Source organism: Saccoglossus kowalevskii, chromosome 14 (genome assembly GCF_978046115.1).
Source record: "Saccoglossus kowalevskii chromosome 14, keSacKowa6.1, whole genome shotgun sequence".
In the NCBI taxonomy this organism is placed as follows: domain Eukaryota; kingdom Metazoa; phylum Hemichordata; class Enteropneusta; family Harrimaniidae; genus Saccoglossus; species Saccoglossus kowalevskii.
This window is the reverse complement of record NC_140654.1, coordinates 14,504,854-14,526,826: the sequence shown is the minus strand read 5'-3', so window position 1 is coordinate 14,526,826 and position 21,973 is coordinate 14,504,854. Positions and strand designations below refer to the sequence as shown.

Below are 21,973 nucleotides of genomic sequence, written 5' to 3'. Positions count from 1 at the left end.
ATATGTATTTTTTGCGCAAAATACTCACTTTGGCTATGCAGAAAACAGAACATTGCGTCGTTATTTTGTCATCAACCTGCTCATTTAACAAAGTTACGGTGTACAAGGTTGAAACAGTTACCCTATGTTTAAATATTGCTATTCCCACAGGAAAATGCCTAAAATGACACTGCAACATAACTTCTAAATTTGTATTATATTTGTATACAATGTTACGCCACACACGTAATGCCAATATGAACTTTGTACTTCATCTGCTGCTTAGCACGAACAATTTGCTGTAATGTCCGTGTGATCAGCTGAATTTGTTTGTTTCAGCAGTGCATATTTTCTGATCTCTGCATTACATTCCACTTCTTCAATATTTGAGCACGTTTTTTCTTAGAAAGATTTATTCAATCATGTAGCGCAGATCAATATTTTCGTTTTTAGGCCTTTCTTCGTTAATTTTGTCTTCAAGTTAATTTGTTTGATTTAAACTATGTTTCGAACTTACGAAACAGTGATGGCTATACATTTTTGAATGCAATCACCACGAAATATTTATAAACATGTACAAGTCAACATCAACATACATTTCTACCAAACTGAATAGTTAAACCGCCAACTCTGCAACAAAACATTATACATAGTTTTCATAGATATGGCGGTATATTTTTAGAATGGTCTTTCTTCATACTTTGTCCCTTTTGCTCAATATACAGACTCGCCAGAAAGTATTTACGCACCACGCTACATGTAGTTACTATCTAAGATATCATTCAATAACATAAACTCAATAACGGTTTGAATAAATATATTTATATATCGAATTAAACATGCGTTTTACACACAATAAAAACAAAAACTTGTAAATGTCATGAAGGATTGAATACAAAATACAGTCTAGACGAAAGAGTGAAAAAAAAGTTCGAATTTTTATTATGGCGAATACCATGTAAATCACAATATCATGAATATTCAGATAATCTACGCATGCGTCCGGTTTGGTAACTTCGCATCCAGTGTCGGTCCTGTCAATTGATTATTTTTGTGAAGTAAGACGCCATTCAAGGAATCAATCTTGTGGCTAGCTACATTTTCAGAGATGTCAGGAACACATGACTCAATACTGGAAGATTCAGTCCGTAAAGCAGGCCAGAAATGTTCTAGAAGAATTCGAAGTCCAAATGGTGAGTCTGTCATAAATGAGAACAATAGGACTGACGTCACCAGTAACTACGTTGTTGGTGCACCGTGCAAGACATGTCGAGTTGATTTTAACGACTTTCGACTCGCATGCAGATATTCAAGAGTTGAAGAACGAAAAGGTTAATAAGACTGAAGTCAAGGATCTAAAAGTGTGACAAAACGACTTGGAAGATTGACTACGTCGTAACAATTTGATATTTTATAAGATTCTCGAAAAGTCGGAAATGGGTGATTGTTCACAGTTTATTCTATATTTTATGAAAAACCACCCGGAGTTAAACAGTGACGTAGAAATCGAACCGGCGTATAGAGTTCCAACATAATTTATACCAGGGAGGAAAGCAGCCCCGTCCAATATGTGTATCATTTCTGCGTTTCCAGCACAAGGAAAATGTTCGAAAAAATGTTGCGTAGTGTTTGGTGGACAAACCATTTCAAGGAAATAATAAATTTATTGCCGAAAATTTGTGTGATGCAACACGTAAAAACAACTTGTTCCTGTGACAGTTAAAGCGTGAAAAATCTGGAAGTCGTATTTCAGTATTGAAATATCATGAAGATGCACGTATTAAAACATTCCAGAGATGACGGAACTAGTTTATTGTGTACTCTACTATGTACGTGTGTTTAACTTGACATTTTTTTCTTTTGGAAAAACGTGTTATTTTGTCCAGTAGTGCAAGTGTAATATGGGCACAGAGTACGTAATTTTTATGAACTTTTCTAGCCGCAGTGATTGAATATAATGTTTTTGATTTTCGTTAATTATTCACGGTTGCACATAGTGTCTCTTGGAAAAAAAAAAAACCGTTTCTTTTATCATGTTAATTTAGCAAGTTTTTATTAGGGTGATCATATTTCGGTACATATCCTTCTGTAAATTAGTAGCGAAATTAGTTTATTTTGTTAATTATCAACCGAAGTGATCTGTTTTTGTGTGTTTAGAAGTAAAAAATAAACTTATTCTCAGTTTAAAAATAAAAAAAGTGGAAAAAACCACTACCAATTTGAAATAGTATGGCTACAGATATTAAAATAATATAAAATTTACAGAGCATTTAAAATTTTCTCCTAAAATATTTTCAAAAGTTTATAATCTTGGTATATTATGGCGTTTTCCTTTTCGTATGAATTATAATTGTATTTTGGGACAGAGCCGGCATGTGATCATTAGACAAGCATTCGCTTACTATTGTTTTGTTTTTGACGGCATCGCCAAGATTATTTTTCATTCTTATCCTTGTTTTTTTTAAGTTTTAACCAATATTTGTTGGTAACTTTGGTTTTGATAATGGCGAAATATTGTTTTTGTTGTTTGTTGTTCAGGTCATGGGTTGGGGCATTATTATATGCAATAATCATTGTGAAAATAATGTTTGAACTGGCGATACTAGAATGTTATCTTTAAATGTCAGGGCCTGTTCCACTAGTGAAAAAAGGAGAGATGTGTTCCGCTGGTTAAAAAAATAAAGAATGTTCCATTTTTTGCTTACAGGATAGTCATTGTCGTGTTGGAGAGGAAACAAAATGGGAATTAGAATGGGGAGGAAAATGCCACTTTAGAGCATATAAATGGGATTCGCAAATATAGAGGGGATGCATGCGGTAATTTTCTTTTTCTGGATGTAACAATTCAAAATCACTGTGTGTAGCATTTATGGTCCTAATATTGATAACCCAACTTTTTATGAAGAAATCACAAATATTCTAGACGATTTTGGTAATTTAAGTATTATTTTATGCGGCGATTGAATGTATTTTCAGACTATAATTTAGATTCTAAAGGCTATAATACCTGTAATAATTCAAAAGCAAACACCAAAATTGAAAAAAAATGAAAGAAGTTTTTGATCTGTGTGATATTTAGAGAGATATGCACCCGGATTCTTTTCGTTTCACTTGGCATAAAATAAACCCTTTGAAGCAAAGTTGTGTAGACTATTTCCTTGTGACCCTGGACATTGCTACGTTTGTTAAACAATCCGATATATCGTATTAATATCGCTCAGATCATTGTGTAATTACTTTGTATTGTAATTTTGCTTTGCAAAAGACGGGAAGGGGGTTTTAGAAATTATATACATCAGTATTACAAGATAGTGCATAAGTAAAAGAAACAATCGAAGAAGTTGTTGGTCAGTACAAGATACAAGAAATGAATGTTTTGAACAAATGTGAGTTTACTATTAATCCTCAATTATTTTTTGATGTATTAAAACTACAAATACGAAGCATGTCCATTGCTTATAGCTCGCACAGAAAAAGGGAACAGGACGAACAATTTATGATACTTGAAAAAAAAAATAATGAGCTGGAAAACAATTTACATGTAAATAATGCTGTTGTCTTGGAGGTGAAAAAAAAATCATTAGTAAATCTGCATAGTTTGAAAACCCGTGGGGCTATTATTCGTTCTAAAGCGCAATGGGCCGAGCAGGGGGAAAGGAGTACCATATATTTTTTAAGTTTGGAAAAACGAAACTATATTGATAAAACAATAACCCATTTGAAAACAACCAGTGGTATTGATATTACTGACCCGGTTAATATTTTAGAGGAGGAAAAGTTGTTTTACTAATCATTGTATCATTCCAAACAAGTTGTTCTCATGGATGATCTTTTCTCGGTTAATTTGCTACTGTTATCCGTAGAACACCGGGAATAATGTAATGGGCCAATAACAGAAGCAGAAATGCTTGAATGTTAAAAAATATGGAAAAAGATAAAACGCCCGGCAGTGATGGATTTCCCTGCGGGTTTTATAATTTTTTTTGGAACAATATCAAACTGTTTCTGGTAAATGCTATAAATTATTCATTAGAAGTTGGTGGTATGTTTATTTAACAAAAAAAGGGCATTATGCCTAAAAAAGGCAGAGATAAATCTTGTTAAAAAATTGGCGTCTTATAATGTTGCTAAATACTGATTACAAGTTAGCCTAGGGTTGTACTGCAAAACGTATAAAAAGGTATTACCAGTATTGGTTAGTGATTCTCAGACTGGTTATGTAAAAGGCAGATTTATTGGTGAAAATACCCGTTATCTATACGACTTATTGGATTACACAGAGCATAATAAAATCCCAGGTCTTCTCCTGTTAGATTTCGAAAAAGGCATTTGATACCATAGAATGGAGTTACATTGGAGCAGTAGTTGATAAATTTGGTTTTGCAAACTCTTTAAAAATGGATTAAATGCTTTTATAATGATTCTATTTCCTGTGTGATAAACAGTGGTCATGCTAGCAAACTGTTTAATATATCTCGGGATGTGAGACAAGATGATTCATACTTGCAATTGAGTTGTTAAGCCAAGCTCTCAAAACAAAGAAAGGTGGATTGAATATGCCCGATTTGTTATTTTTGTCAAAATCATTAAAAGCTAGTTAGGTAAAACGGTCGTCAGAAAAGAATGAGCACTCATGGATGATACTCTTTCAGGCAACTTTTGGTTATTCCAAAATTTGTGAGTCTGATAACAAATATGTTGAGAGATGTAAAAAAAGAATTCAAAACTATTTTTGACGTGAAATCTTAGACATTTGGCAAAATTGCATTAAACAAGTAGACACAGAGCCAAATATACAAGGCCAAAACTTATGGCTAAATTCAAATATTAAAATTAAGTACGAGTATGTGGATAAGAGAAGTTGGCAGAGAAAAAATATTATGATTTAATTACTAAATGAGGACGGCTTTTTCTATGAATATAGCGAGTTGCAAATTTCTTTAATAATAATTTTCAAGATAAGTCTAAATCACATAAATTCTCGTTCAAATGCCTAATGACAAATCAGGATCAACCATTAAAAGTACACGCACAATGGGAAGAAAGGCTAGAAATTCAAATTCCAGCACAAGACTGGAAATTGGTCTATAACTTATATAATCATTGTACTATTGATACGAGACTACGTGCTTTTCAGTTTAGGTATTTGCACAAAATCATTTTTCCCAACAACACTTTATGTTTATGCCAAGTAGTAGACTGTTTTTTAATGTACTTTTTGCAATGCAGACACAGAAAAAGTTGAACATCTTTTCATCACTGGGGTAAATGTTTGCGATTATGGAAAAGCTGAACAAACAAAAATGTACTATTATCAGATAGAGATATAAGTTTTGATCTTTATGTTATAAAGGATTGTCTACTTTTAAATCATTTTACTTTGATGTGCAAACAGCATATTTATTCTGCTCGGCGTAAAAAATGTGAACCAGACGTGATTAGCCTAAAATACCAGATGAAAAATGCTTATTTAATAGAAAAAGAAATTGTTTTTCACACAGATAGCATTGCACGATTTAACAACAAGTGAAGTTGCTTTAAAGTTGATACGTTGTAAAAATTGCCGTTTTGATATATATTTGTGTTTTCCCCGCCTCACGACCTGTAACCTTGTCTTTGTGTTTTGTCAGTGATCGTTTTGTGTAATGTTTATATTTCTCTTTGTAAAAGCCTTGTACTTTTTGTTACATGAAATAGAAAACAATATTCATGATGAAATAGAACATGACAATTGTCAATAATGCACGTGTGACCTCTTCGCTATGTGAACGGGGGTCATTATCCTGTTGGAAATGGAAATTGACGAGACTTAGTGGCGATGGTATCATTTCGTTTTGCAGGATATATCAATATTTTCGTCGGTCGTCGGTACACGGACTTGCGAACCTAAGTCGGTAGCCGAAATACATCCCAACACCATGATGATTCCACCACCAAATGTCATCGTAGATTTAATACATTTCAACTCGTAATCTTCATCTGGTCTCCGACATACAAATAGTCTTCCACGGCTACGAATCATCTTAAACTTGGATTAGTCCGACATGATAATTTGAGCCCACATCTCACGGATATGTTGTCCTGCAAATTGCAATCGCGCTGTGATGTGTCGAGCTAGTACTTTGTTTTGTTTAGCAACACAGCCTAAAATTGGCAAGCAAATCACCGGTGGTGTGAAACCGATTCGCTAAACTAGACCGGGTGAGTAGCCGTTCTTCTATTGCTGATTGAATCGTATGGAGCTATCAGACATTCACATACTCCTTGCGATGTTTCTCTTAGAAACTACATTTGTGTACTGTGCTTCAACTTACGGCATGACTCAATGTTTGTAAATACAAATTATACATCTGATACAGTGACGGTGGTCGTTCCAAGAAAAAAATGAGGGGGGCAGAAACCCTTTGTGTCATCAAAATTCCCCCCTCCCGGCAAAAAAAAATGCAGGATATAGATTCAGTGAGGGATGGTGAGCAGATCTTGCCCGATCCCATGCAAAATTTGTGCTGCCGCCTCTGTGATACCATGACCTTGATGACCTGGAATAATCATGAACTACAACATAACTATTAACTATAACTTGATTGTATGTAGGGTCATAATATAACGTATCACATAGTATATTCTTGCTCTATGTACTTGACAGAGGTACATATTCTATATTTGATAGTGACACTCACACAACATAAATTAAATTTATTTCGTTTTTCATTTTTATTGACGAAGTAATTGTACATTGCTATTCAGTCTATTAATAAATATTGTCATTTATTACTATTTATTTATATTTAAATTCTGATATTCTAACTTCAGAATTGCTCAGGTATACATGGCTTAGTTTTCTGTATACTTTGTATCGTAATAATGATTTTGATATAGGAAACTAAAATGTCCACCAATATATATCCGCTTTTTACTGCACTGCATCATATGTTTTTTTCTGAAATACATTTTCTATATAATTTGATATATTTATATGTATTATGCTAATAGGCATAATCAATATCATGACGTTGGAGACACAAATACTTCAATGAACGTTTGAAACGACTATTGTCCGATGTTACATGTAACATTGATTATACACAATATAACCGATCGAAACGTGATCAAGCTATAATACAACGAAATTAAATTATGGGTTGATATATAATTGATATTAAATGTATATAATTTAATATATCGGTAATTCATCTTATATAGCAGTCTATAAATACAAAGTAATCTAGTCAGAAATATGTCTTGCTAATTCCAAGTTCCCAGTATCTAATCAATGTGATAAATATGACTTATGTATCACATCACGAAATATAAGTAAACTAATACATTTAATCTTAAAATCTCAAAAGTAATATATCTATAACAATCCTGGTAATCCCATAAATAGTTATATGTGATGTTTAAATGTTCTTGCAGCACACATTATATTTAACCACTTCACTAAAATGTATACTAATTTCTAATTGTGTATGCAAAATGTAACCATAATATTTTTAAATCCAATCCCAGATAGACATATGATCTTTCAACTTGTGACTCTGTCGTTGTTAGATACTCTATTCTATGAAATAAAAAAGACAAAACAATTTGTTACGATACATATAGATGCAGGTAAATATGCACCCGAACTCATATAACATGTTTTTTTTTGTAAATATTCATTTGATAAAAGAACAGTAATCAACCTGTGTGAGAATGTAGGTTTACTTAACCGCGGATATCGTGTATTACGCGAGATCTCGCTGTCAATTGATCTCGCCACATACACATACACGCCACATCTCTCGACTTGTGTTTTACATTTGCTCAGGCATGTTCATATCAACCAAGGTTCAGTTCCTCATGAAACTTCCACATGACGTGTCTAGCTTATCTTCGAAAGAGCTTACTTTAATGTTATAGCAAAACCAGTCCACTTGTAATAATGTGTCAGTATGATATCTACATATTTGGGAATGCAGTATTTAACAATGATAGTATAATTATTTAGGGGAAAAACAAGACAAACAAAAATCACAGCTTCGAAGTGGTGTCAGAACATCGCTTGGGATTCGACAAATGTGAAACTAATTTTGGAGTATTTTCATGCTTGATGATAGTCAATAGTGGACAATATATCTCAACGTCAATTTTTCACTGACAGACAGGTATTTTTATATTGAAATATACAGAGATATTTAAGTTAAAAAACAAATCATTCGATTTTTTGCATTAGACTTTCGAACCGTGCATTTCATGTATTTCGCGGGTAAAAATAACCGGCTACTACTAAGTATAAAATATATTTACCATAATAGATTGTTGGAACAAATGTTGGTGAATCAGATGTAAAAACTGTAACAATAAATAACAACTGTTGTTGGCATAGTTACGTACATTAGTAACATAATATAATGTTGTATAAATATAATGTATATATTGCATAAATAATAATAAATTGAAAATACGTATGGAAGATTATTAATATAGTGAAACTGCATTATTTAAAAATAACTGAACCCCGTTATAATTGATGAGAGTCTTGCACAACGAAAACAAGTGTTATAATAATCACACTTTAAATACACTCATAATTACAAGAGTCTGTAAATACAAATAAATCAAGGCTAACTGTAATCGACAATATACCTTTAATTTTAAAATACTCTGCCATACATATGTATACATATGCAAATGATGTACTTGAATTTAAAAGCTTACGTACCACAGTTATCGAATGGGTATCCGACATCACACAGTTCCCAACGTGTACCAGGTTCTGTTGTGTAACACCATGTCTGTATTTCTCCATCAGGGTTTCTACAATAGTTGTGGTTACCAAGGCCAGCGCCTGGGAAGTTAGCTGGAGTCCTGGTGTGAGAGTGAGGAGTTTGGTCTGACCATTTCTGACAAGTTTTACCGTGAATGGTTGTGTTAACTGTTCCACGATAGTCACTTGCATATTGTTCCTTAAAACATTCGTCTAAAACAAAGCGAGTATTTTTTTAGAAAGAAGAATGTATATATAATGTCTTACTGACTAAGCAACGCACCCATTGCAGTGACTGTTTTAATAATTGTTTCTACACATTCACATTGATGCACAACAAACTCACCTGTGTCAATAACGAACATAGTTGTCGTTTCCTTTGTTGTAACGCTTTCTTCTGTTGTACCCATTGTTGTAACGCTTTCTTCTGTTGTTTCGTATGTTACAATACCTGGAATATACAAAAATTCCCTATTCTTACGTCATGATCTTTTACATCCCAGAAAATCTATGTTTGGAAAAGTACTGGTGGGACATTCCATTTCAAATATATATTGCGTATTCTATTTTGATATAGACAAAAGAGTATTGAGGGTGAAATAGATGTTTCCGAGACCATTTCAACCTATATATTTTATGAGAGCTCAAAAATTACGCTAGAAGTAAAACTATTTTGTATCAGGCACAACCCTCTGTTGGTCAGGTGATCATTAAGTAAATTAATCCCTTGGTCATTTATACTAAACTTGTGAAGAAATATGATGACTGCCCACCGAGTAGTTTAGATTGACTTGGTTTGCGCTAATATCGAATTGCCTGAAAATATTATAACGATATTATTTCTGCTTGTTTGCAGTGCAGTTGGTAATTCAAATGGTCAGCAATCAGCTTTGAACTGAATTACTCTTTTTCAGACAACACAGTTACATTGCACTTATGATTAACGCAACCTCTTTTTGTTTGCTTAAGTGTGGTTCAAATTTTATCCAAAATAACAACCTTTGCTTTGGTTGCGTTGCATATATTATCGAAATTAAGAAAGAACATGCGTTGCAGCGTCCGTGGGCAGGGATGTCTAAACAAGATATTATCTTATATCGAGTCAATCGGCTCAAATTTAATAATGGAATGAACATTATTCGGGATTTATGTAAATATATACACAAAATACGGTTATGCAAATTATCAATGATGTGTTTTATACTAATTTGCTGTTTATCTCTGTTCCCATAAATTCTTAAGTGCCCTGTTTCCTGTGACACAACCATTCTCAGACTCGCCTTCCAAAAGGAAAAAAAACGTGATTCCGGTATTTTTTTACGAAGCAATGTAACCAATCCCACCATGAATACAATAATCATTCATATTTATGAAAAAGTTAGAATGGGTATTTTATTCTGAAAAACCTTAACTACATCCAGAAACCGGTTTGAAAGATATACACTATATTATTTGTAGCATTGCGAATATCGTACATATTTATGTTTTACATTAAAAGACTCAAATAAAATCTGAATAAAAAACAAAACATGCATGCATCTTAATGGGCTAATTCGAGGGATATGCAATACAAATACGAGATGATCAAGAAACAAGGCATTTCATAACAGAACATGCATACTTGCCAAATAATAACAATTAATAAAAGTAATAAATACAAAAAGAAGAAAAAGGAAACAAAATTAAACAGTAATTTGTTATGCAGCATATTCAACTTTCATTCATAAATAATGTACGGAGAAACAATGAATTATAACCTATATTACAATGTGTAGTAGTATTTATAGATCACCTACCTGGTGTACTCACGTGTTCAGTTGCTATAGTAGTGTAAACTGGGTTCTCAGCTGAAGTAGTACCTGTATCAACATATTCAACATTGCGCAAGGCAAATTGTAAATACGAATCGTAAATAATAACATATATTTATTGATATATAATAATAATAATTTGTTTTTCATTGGCCACTAACAATGACATTGACAAGTGATTCCCCTTATTTGAAGAAGGTGTAATTAAAGGGCGGTGGTTGTAGAGAGGCGCATGTGCAAAGAACACAGATTACAACTTGTACTATTAATCAACGCGTATAAAATAATACAAGAATTCAGATTAGGCAATTCATTGAATGAATGACTAGAACACATCAAAGACTAAACAAATTACTTCGTGACAATATTGAAACTCAGAAAGCCATGTCTATCAAGGCTAATACCGAACATGCTGAGCGTAACGAACACAAACCAATAATTTACCTAGTATTACTGTAGTTGGTTCTAGTGTAGTTCCACCTGAAATGTGTAATACATGTATTACCAGTGTAATCAATTAAATCGGTAAACAGTTATATTTGTAAACATTGTTGTATCATATAAGGTTATTACGAAGATACCTCAAAGTATGCACGAAGACAGTACAGCGGCAGTATCGACCGACGCGCAGCCTTATTATTATACATCTTTTTCTTACAATGATACATCATGGGAATGCCGAAAACCAAAAAGTTTAGAACAGAATCAGCGAACTTATTTGTGTGGAGTCCGGTCAATTCCTGGTGGCAGCCATGTTTGTTTTTATTATTAGAGGACGCTTACGCGCGTAATCATTCCATATTTGGAATTCGCATTTCCTAATATGGTAGTATGAAAATACCCCATAAAATACCGCAAAATTACGGCACGCTGTAACTTATGACGTTACGGTGACAGAATGTATAATAATAATGGTTATTCCTACCACAATCATCACTCGGTGAGCCGATATCACAATATCCCCATCGCGTATCAGGATCTGTCGTATAGCACCACACACCCACGTCACCGTCAGGATTTCGACAGTAGTTGTGGTCCCCCAGACCAGTTTTTGGATAATTTTCCGGCGTTCGTGAATGGTAATGAGGTGTTAGAGCTGTCCATTTGGCACATTCGTCACCAGTTCTTGTTGTATTCACTACCCCGCGGTAGTCGCTTCCATCGGCCTCTTCATAACACTCAGTTATATCTTCAATAAAGGCAAGTATAATGTATATAATATATATATAGCGTCATCCCAAATGTAAACAATAAACAATTATAAGTTCAAATGACTAACCAAATTCGTTGTCTGTGTCCCGGAGTACAAGCACTAATACCAGCACCAGTATAGCAATAACTAGTGCAATAGCAGCTACAACTATTCCGATGACTACGAAATTTGAGCATTTTTCCTGAAGCAAAAAACAAACAATATATATACAGCAATGACAAATATACATGGCTATTTTTACATTTTAAAACGCGGTAGTCGTCGCGCTGCAAACGTGGGACATTTGTGGTGGTAAACATTGATTTCCCACAATCCAATGCGCTCTTCAAATGAAAATTACAAGTATGAAGTTTGACCTGGGTGCGACTGATTACCGCCGGTGATTCCTTGATACCTTCGAATAACTTGAAAATTACCTAATTGAAGCTTGAAAACGTCTCACTTCGTACTCGTTGATCTGCACAACAGTCAAAGTCGCCATCTTTGTTTATATCAGACCCATATATCTCGCACATGCGCAGCGCGACGACTACCGCGCTTTAATGAAATACACGGTTGCAGAGAGGGGTTTGCATAACACGGTCTTTTGTGCCTAAATATTAAAGAATGTTCGCTGATATTATGTCCGTATTAAAGAAACAGTTTATTAGCAACGTTGTTATGACAGCAGATTGTATTAGAATACTCACCTTTTGAGCCATTATGGTGGTTGGTTGTCAAATATATCCTATCAAAGAATCACATACGTTTGTTAAAAAACATTTCACCATATTCTACAGAGACCGCTTAATCGCTATCGGTGTTAGACATATTACCCGCGTCACCATATAATTATCGGCGGTGCTGAACACATTAGAGATGCCAATCAACCACGTGCACTCCAGTGGGGTGAACAATATGTTGCTAACGGCGCTGCTAAATATCACTAAGTTAGAAGGCCTTTCTAATTATATAACCAACATTACTCAACTAAAATCGATATCAATTATCAATCTAGTAAGAGTAATGTATAATATCTACATAATCAAGTTTAGGTTTCCGATAATAACCTGGTGAGCATGAACCTTGTACCCAGGCACACTATTACATGACGCTTATGACAGCAAATAGAGGAAAGAAATGCAAAAATTACTTAAAACGAATAATTATGTGCGTCTTGTTTAAGCAATCCGTCCAAATATTGCTGGTCCAAAATAAATTTTCTTCGTTCGTGAATTACTCGTGCACTGCCAGGTATTGGATGGTTATGGGGCTGCACGTGGTACTAACATACCAATCAGAATGCACTTTTGTTATAATCAGCAGTGTTGCAGCCCGCATAATGTCTCCTGTCATTATAAGCCCCTCAATATAAGGTGAAATAAAATTCAACATATCTGGGAATTTGGGGAAAATTTGTGAAATGTTGTAATCACTGTAATGTGTAACACTCAATGGATATTATATATGCTGTAGCTGCATTTTAATGACAAAATAAAACACAGAAAATACAATTGTTGACATTTTATTTTAATAAATTGTTGGGAATGTATATATCGTCATATTTCACGTGTTATATATCGCCGGGTAATAATAAAATAATATTATATTTTGTGTGGTTGGAACATAATTCAATCAAAGCGAAATGTCCGGAAGTATGTTCAAACAAAATACTCTATAGCCTTAGTGATTGCAATGTAAAACCAACAAAGGTCATACGCTATCTAAATATTGTTTATTTATAAAGTGCCTATTGTTATATGCACGTATTTGTGAAAATCATGCTCAAGCCAATTTAGACTATAAGCACAGCTAGAACATTGAAATTGACATGAATAACAGTTGTATGAGCAGCGTAATATGTGTCAGTGTTTTTTATTCTAAGTTTGCCCTGATCCTCGATATGTACTTTACGCAGAGTAAATAAACATCTCACGGCAATGCATGCTTTGCGGTATTTATAGTTGAAAAAAATATGCCTGCAACGATGGCTGATCAGAAAAACAAAATGACTGCTTTCACAATCGCTCTCATCACTTCCTTATAAAAATAATCCTAATATCGTGAATCAGGGTTAGAATTATTCGCACGCCTGTGTGTGGTAATATATTTTCATTCAAATAATCCGAACATTACGTATACGTCGTCCAAAATGACCCAATGTATACTTACAATTAGTCAACTGTAGATTCGTAAATACAGGGCCAAAGGCTATGATTCTCTATCTCCGATAGGTTTCAACCGCGAATCATAGTAATATTCCGTCTTCAATGACAAAAATAGACGAGTGCTGTAGCTGTATGGTACTGCCTCGTTATCATGAATGACGTAAATGACGTTATATATGATAGCAATAATTTCAGTTCATTGCACCGTATGGGAATGTGGCTCAAAACTACAGCTAAAAATTAATCACACACTTTTGTTTTCGACTAAAACCAAATATAAAACGGCAAAATAGTCAGCTGTTGAATGTTTTACTCTCCGTGTCACATTTTTTGCAGTGTATTTAGAAAAATTGCAGGCATAGGATTAAGTTTATTTTACGTTCTGGAATAGCGTTCCATTTGTGATGGTCACATCAGGCATGCGCTCAACCCCACAACGTGCATTATGAATATAAAATTATTTGAAATGAAAATAAGAATGTAGTATATTATATTTTACTTACCAGTTGTCAAAAATGACACAATTTGTGATGCAAAGTAGTGAGATGTGCTTTTCCAGTAGTAGTACTGTATTATGGTATTTTTAGGCGAACACATTCACCCAATTATAATATTTAAATCACCTCGCTGTTTTAATACGTTGAAGGCCATTTCGAATAAGCGTTATTGTTCAACTGTTTGTACTGTAAACCGCGGTCTACAAAATTGTGACTGTATTTTCGTGCAAACAACATAGTGACAGAAACAATACACGGCCCCAAGTTGTATTCTCATTTAGATTTAGATTTTCACATTAAATCAACGATCATTCCTGAAGTGCAAATGATATGCCGAGTCACTTTAAATTAACTACGAGGAATAATAATGTCGTGTTTCCTATATTTTGACAGTGGTCGATTAAGTAAATACGATAAATGTTTCTGTTCGACCGCATATAAGGCATATAAAATACCTAACCCTAAATGTTACACCAAGCAAAATATAACAACAAACATATACTACTAATTATATTATATTATATTATATTATATTATATTATATTATATTATATTATATTATATTATGCTTTTTGGTTCACGGGTAAAATAAAATAAGAGACGATCACGTAACAGTACAAAAACACATTGGAACCCCGTAGGCAGGCCGGTGACACCGGTTCGCACTTAAGGGGGTACCAACCCCCCTGCCAAATTCCAAGGGAAAATCAAAACATTTAAAACACAGAACAAGTAACATAAAAGATATATGCGCTGCTGTAAGTGTGTGCTATGATAGCCCACCAAGAGGACAAAACTCTTGGCTCCTGTGCGTGTGCTAAGTTTGTAAATACAATGATGTTCGATTGTATCGATGTTTAACAACAAGACAAGGCAACTTCCTGTTTTAAATAGATCGTACCTGCCATATTTACAGTAGAATGCGAAGTGTGTTGTCCTCGATTTTACATAGTGCATCCTCTACCGTCCACATAATCTCAAATTCAGGCAGTTGGTTCATGATCCGGGAACATTCATATTCTGTTTCAAACCTCGACTTAAAACTTTGAATAAAAATGTCCAGAGGCTCACTCGAGCCTTTGTTTTGCCTTTTATTACGACGGCTGACATGAATGGCAACCTTAGCCATGCACGCTAAGAAACAAAATAAACCTTGTGCCTTGCTCGACATAAAGTGTTTTGAGCGATGGGGTGGTAAAATAGTGAACCACCAAATCTTAATGCGAAAATCTGGTTGAAGCAGTCGCGACGCGATGTTATTAAAATAATGGAGTAAGGCGCTATTTGATGGACAATTATAAAAAAATGTGTTGAAGTGTGTCAACTTCATCACAAAAGGGACATTTATCTGAATTGTTTAAACGAGCTTTGAACAGACATCTCCCCGTTGGAAAGGCACCATGGACAATACGCCACTGCAGATCCCCATATTTGTTAATGACTGGTGTTTCATAGCAATCCTTGAAGTTGGGTTTAGCACTTTCAGGCAGACTAAGGATGTCCCGCCAAACAGTGTCAAGTTTTTGTAAGTGTTGTGTTATTGAATGGACACGCATTAGATATTTATAGATTGCGCCTTTTTCAAACTTATATAGTGGCAAATTTAGTTCAGAAAAGTGCAGTTCAAAGCTATGATGTGAAAGAGGTTCATTACACTTCACGTTCCCTTTGAAGTAGGTGTTGATAGTATCTTTCCATTTGGTAGAAATAGAATCGTGAATGACCTTGATACTGAGATGGAGGATACGCTCCGAATGGATTTTAATTTTATCCGACATATCAGCGGCCTCCAACCAAGTTTTATTCGTTTCTGATACCAAATCACATACTTTGGTTATTCCCGCGTCAACAGAATGTCTGAGCACAAAAGGCTAATTTCTTATGGGATGTATGATGAGTGGGTTGTTAAACAGTGGCTCATTAAGAATATCAGTTACGTTATTATCATTGAACTTACGCACTTTCTCTACAGATTTCCAACACTGGAGGAGCTCACAATAAAATAATGGCAATCTTTGTAAAGGTGCTTTGATAGTGGTGCATAGAAGTTGACTTGCATATGACATATTGCTCGCTTGCATACAAAAGTAGTCTGTGAACTTAAAACAGGGGTGGTCATGATTATTATATAGATATCTTTGAATATAGGAAAGTCACATGGTACTTATGCGTGTTGGAAGGTGTGTAACATTTTGTCCACCTCTTTCCAAGGGGAGGTACAGTGTTGCGGCAGATACCCAATGTCGGCCTTGCCAAAAGAAATCGAGCAGCATTTTCTGTACCTTCAGATCTGAACTACGTCCGATGGCGGCACAAGGCTATTAAAGCGATACATTAACTGCGATGAAATCAGATTATTAATAATAAGTGCGCGCGCTCTGTAAGACATACTGTGAACAAAGTGATTCCAGAAGTTGATCTTATTATTTACTTTTGCAACAAGTTCAGCCCAGTTCTGATTCGTATAATTTAGATTATTCCCAAGATAAACACCCAACAGTTTCAACCCCTCGCTGTTCCATTTGATATTGAGAGGGGAGTAGGTGATGTTGCGCCAGCTACCTACCCATAACCCTTCTGATTTTTGGAGATTGATTTTAGAGTTTGACGCAAGCTCATAGACATGTAACCAGCGACTTAGTAAGTTGAAATCCTGCTTGCGAGTTATGAAAAATTCCACGTCGTCAGCGTAAGCGGTGAGTTTAACATGTTTTTGCTGTGAAGTATAACCAACCCTTCAATGTTTTCATCATTCCTGATTTTATGAAGTAGTGGTTTAATGGCAATGACGTAGAGGGCAGTGGACATTGAACACCCTTGCCTAATGCCACGGGCTACTGTGATGGGTGTAGTAAGGGCGCAATTAATGCGAACCAGGGACTGGGTATTTGTATACATGAGGCGAATGTAAGAAAGGAAACGGTCAAATGCCTTTTCCTGGTCAATGGCAACAATAGCCATGGGTGAGTTAGTTAAGTTGGCATAGTCAATACTGTCACGAAGTAGATTTATATTGTCGTGAATATGCCTGTTTGGTATGCTGCATGTTTGGTCTGGATGAATAATGCTGCCTAAAACACCGCGAAAACGCAATGCAAGCGATTTAGTGAACATTTTGTAATCGCTACATAACAGACTCACAGGTCGCCAGTGTTTTACGTTGGTAACGTCACCTTTTTTTAGGGAGAAAAGTGACCACGGCCCTTGTGCAGGATAGGGGGAGTACATTTTCGTTTGTGGCAGCAGTAAATACATCGCACAGATCACTTCCAATGATATGCCAAAAAGTTTGGTAAAATTCGTTTGGTATTCCGTTGATACCGGGAGTAGGCCTATGGGGAAGTAGTTTGACCGTGGCACTCAGTTCGTCAAACGTGATTGGTTTGTCAAGGTCATCACGATCTGTTTCACTTAGTTTCGGTAGCCCTTCAAGGAGGCTATTTTGAGCTTCAATGTCTATTTTGTCAAGTGTATACAGGTTATTGTAAAATGTGTGTATGATTTTCCGTATTTCAGTTTGATTTTCAGTAAGAGTGCTATTCTTGTGCCTCAACTGAAAGATCGCTTTTTTGGTTCCCTTCTTTTTCTCTAACTGTAAAAAGAAAGAATTGCAAACATCACTTTCATTTAAAAAATGATGTCGCGCACGCGTAGTACTGCCTTTGTGTTCACGTTGAACAAGGCGTGCGAGAAGTTTTTTCTTGTCAGTGTAATTGTTTAAGAGCGGTGCATCGTGTGCAGTGCAACGTACGATGGTTTTAATTTCCATTTCCAATGCTTGTTTTTCGGTTTTGTATTTATTTTGTTTGAGTGTGCAATACTGTTGTGTGAGTAACTTTATTTTATTTTTCCCAATATCCCACCATGTCTGTATATTTACATAATTATTTCGAAGTGTTTGCCACTTCGCGCAAAAATCAGTTTCTGTATTCATACACCACACTGGACTTTTGTTTTTACTGTCACCAATGGCGATGTTGATGTGGAAAAGGGAATGGTCAGAAAAAGCTAATGCGCCATTGTTTATGTCAATATTCCTAATTTTCCCACGCATACATTTGCTGACATAAAACCTACCAAGGCGCACAAGCGTACCACCACGCCCCAAGTAAAGTTTAATGTGTTCCCGTGGTATTAGCGCCATGCATCAAACAGTTTGTGATGATTCAGGACAGATTTGAGGAGCTTTGCAGTGCGCATGTCCGGTTCAGTCCCTCTATTACGGTCAATGTCGGGTTCAGTAGTACAATTAAAATCGCCTCCCATGATTACTGCGTCATTATTTAGAGAACTGATGAATTGTTCAATTTTAGTGAAGCATTCCACACGCTCAGCGCCATTAATAGGTGCATAGACATTAATTATGTGAACAAGATTTTCATTAATTTGAACATGAGCGTGCAACACGTACCCAGGCAGGATCTCAGATTGTGATAAAATATTCACAGTTGCTCCTGACGACAACAAAATAGCCACACCCGCACGATTAACAGTGCCATTAGACAAAATACCAAGGCCACGCCTCACAAGTTTTCAAATATTTTCATCGCAGACAAGAGAGTGTGTTTCTTGAAGCATATAAATATTGTAGGGATGGTCACGCTTGAGATAATTGAAAACACTGTACCGTTTGAGGGCGTCCCGGCAACCGTTGACATTGTATGTTGCGCATGTTATAATTATTATGTTTTAATGAGTCTGTGTATGCGAGATTTATCAGATGTGTTCAACTGCGTGGTATTGCGGTAGTTTATCAGATGTCGGACAAATATTTTAAGATTGGGGCAAAATTCAAAACACTTGTCTATAAATCTACGTGAGTGAAGTGTAGACACTAAAAAGCTTTTGATATTAGCGTTTGATATTGTTGATTCGCTGTTATCAGTACATGTTGAAACATTTGAAATGATAGACCCCTCATTCTCACTACATTCGCTGGCAGTTTCCTCCATATCATCAGCGGTTTTATTTTGTGACATAGGTGTGCTGAAAAGGTGATTGATCAGTTAAACCACATAAATCAATGGGGAGTTCGGATTGCGGCGAATCGCGCGGGGATTCAACTGTGAACTCAAGTGAGGGAGATGATGGAAATGGGGCCGACTTCGTAAGCTCGGGCTGTGGCTTTGGGGTGCACACTGTTACATTGGCATAGACGTGGGGAAAGGATTTGTGGGGTGGAGGGGGTGTGGGAGGCGATGGTGATGCAATGGAAGGGGAAGGAGGTGTTCGTACCCTCTCTTCATCAATCGCAGAATTTTGTTCAACAATTTCGATTGCATTTTCATCGTTACGTTTTTTTAGAACTTGTTTCACATTTATTTATTTATTGGTCATTGTTTTGTTCTTCTCTATGAATTGGTGATCTAGAGCGCGTGCGCTTTTTGCTCATATATTTGGATGAATCTGTATTCATTTCAGTTTCAATTTCAATGTTATCTGTTGTACCATCGGTCTCATGATTGTTTATCTCAGTATCTGGTGCTTGGGTGTTAATTATATCTGTTATGTCATCGTCTTTGTCGTGCAATGTGTCAGGGGAATTTAAATTAGTTACTACATTCACCTGTTGAGAGTCTGTTGGAGTGCTATTTTGAGCACTATTGTTTTCATCATTCATCATTTGCATATTCTTTGTTTGAGAGTTTGGGCAAGTTTTACGTGTATGTCCATTCATGTTACATGAAGAGCAAGTCAATTCGTCAGACGAAACGTAAATAATATATGTCTGACCTTGAAAAGTAATAGGTAATAAACCGTTGATATTGAGATCTTTTAAATATACATAAACTTGGCGGCGAAAAGACTTTACGTGTTTCAGTGCTGGTCTTTTGCATTCGAGTGGGATCGCTCGCACCGCGCTCATGACACGCCCGTATTTAGTTAAGGCATCTGTAATAAAATTGTCAGGTAAAAAAGGGGGAACATTTGATAGCAAAATTTTTGTGGAGGGGTGGACAAGAGATTCAACAGAAACATGGAGGTCTCCAATGTCAAGGCCAGTGGCAGAAACCCTGTCGACCCATGTAACCTTACTTAAAAAGACAATAACCGATCGGTTCATACGGGATGCAGCCACAATATTACTGGCCCCGACTAAATCTGCAACCGAATCCACATAAGTTTCAACAGGAATGCCATCAATGTTTTTATATCGTACCGAATGATTTCTAGTAAGGTGACCTGTTGGTGTTGACGGTGGACTTGTGTGAGCGGCAGCCATCTTGGTTGCCGACCATCTTGCCAAGGCAAAAGCAAAAACACTCCAAAACCCACAATAATAACGAAAACAACAACTATAAATTACTCACGTAAAGGGTAGACACACTATATATACAGCTGTGTAGAAACACGGGCGCACAACGACCGCAAAAACGCAAAACAGGCAGAAAATCGGGGAGAGCTGAAAAGCACCGCGTTCACCCGATTATATTATATTATATTATATTATTTTATATTATTTTATATTATATAGCATTATCAAATTAGAGCAAATTATTCTCAACGTAACGTCCCCACATTTTCTGATAAATGCATTTATTAGGTGCACCCAACTCAATATTGAAATTTAGCTTTGACCGGACGTGGAATATTCATTTCATATTAAATTAAGTTAGCAATATTACTGTCACAGTGCTTGAATTACTTATTACTTTTATTTGAAAGGCATTTCACAGTGCATACCATTGTGTCATAATACAATATCCCATGGACAATCTTGTAAATATATTTTTTTGCATTTATTACATCACAACATTATAAAAAAATATAGTTAATGTTTTTTAGACGCCTTCTTGTATTTGACAAAAAAAACAAAAACAACATCTTGCTTATTATTTCACATTACTTTTCCATCTTGCTTTGTATTGATGTATATTTTACAAATCCTATAAATATTGCAGTAACAATTCATAATGGCTGGCAAATTTGAAAATGGATGCCAACAAATCTATTTGTGTCCATTATCTGAGAGGCTTTCTTGAATATTGTGATAATTGTCACTGTAACAAGTTAGATTCCAAGTTCTTAGAAATCATGCATATATTCTAATTTCAGTTAAAAAAGACCTAATTACATGACATAACCAACAATGAAGAAACTTTGCATAGGGAGAAACTTTGAACTGTGTCTTAAATGTAAAACACCAACAGAGGAGTGCCTACAACCCAATCCAAAAGAAAGCAACCATACCACATTTTTAGACCGAGTACTATTATGTCAAAGGCTGAAAATGATGTGGAGTGCATCCCATTCTGGGAGCGTCTCTGTGAAGTGACTGTAGAAACATTGAAGAACAAAGCTGCTGTATGGCATTCCACATGCTATTCATCTATTCATCTCTGGACCATATAGCCCAATCATTGAAGCCATGGCAGATTATAGTGGAATCATGAAGAAACATAATGTAGCTATAATACCAATAGTAAGGTACGTCATGCTCAAAGAGAAGATTAAAAGATACATTTAGAATGTGGAATGTACACGTCCAAAGATTAAGTCTAGGCCGACAATGATTAACTAAAAAGCAAAACCTAAAAAATGCCATTGAAGAAGTGCAAATGACATTTCAATGTGCA

At 35.4% G+C, this 21,973-nt stretch overlaps 1 protein-coding gene across 2 annotated transcripts; it reads right to left on the bottom strand.

The window, feature by feature from the left end:
• Positions 1-6,634: 6,634 nt before the first annotated feature.
• LOC100376999 (apolipoprotein(a)-like) lies at positions 6,635-14,501 on the bottom strand. Of its 2 annotated transcripts, none has more exons than XM_085507947.1 (10): positions 14,403-14,501; positions 12,442-12,479; positions 11,819-11,933; positions 11,465-11,728; positions 10,984-11,019; positions 10,525-10,587; positions 9,075-9,179; positions 8,684-8,941; positions 8,269-8,313; positions 6,635-7,540 (listed from the first exon to the last, which is right to left on the bottom strand). In XM_085507947.1, exons 2-10 carry the CDS (start codon positions 12,451-12,453, stop codon positions 7,536-7,538), a joined length of 903 nt encoding a protein of 300 aa, XP_085364073.1. In that variant the 5' UTR covers positions 12,454-12,479; positions 14,403-14,501; the 3' UTR covers positions 6,635-7,535. The 2 variants fall into 2 exon arrangements, with proteins under 2 accessions (XP_085364073.1, XP_002741868.3); XM_002741822.4 differs by lacking the exon at positions 14,403-14,501 and adding an exon at positions 13,904-14,113.
• Positions 14,502-21,973: the final 7,472 nt, after the last annotated feature.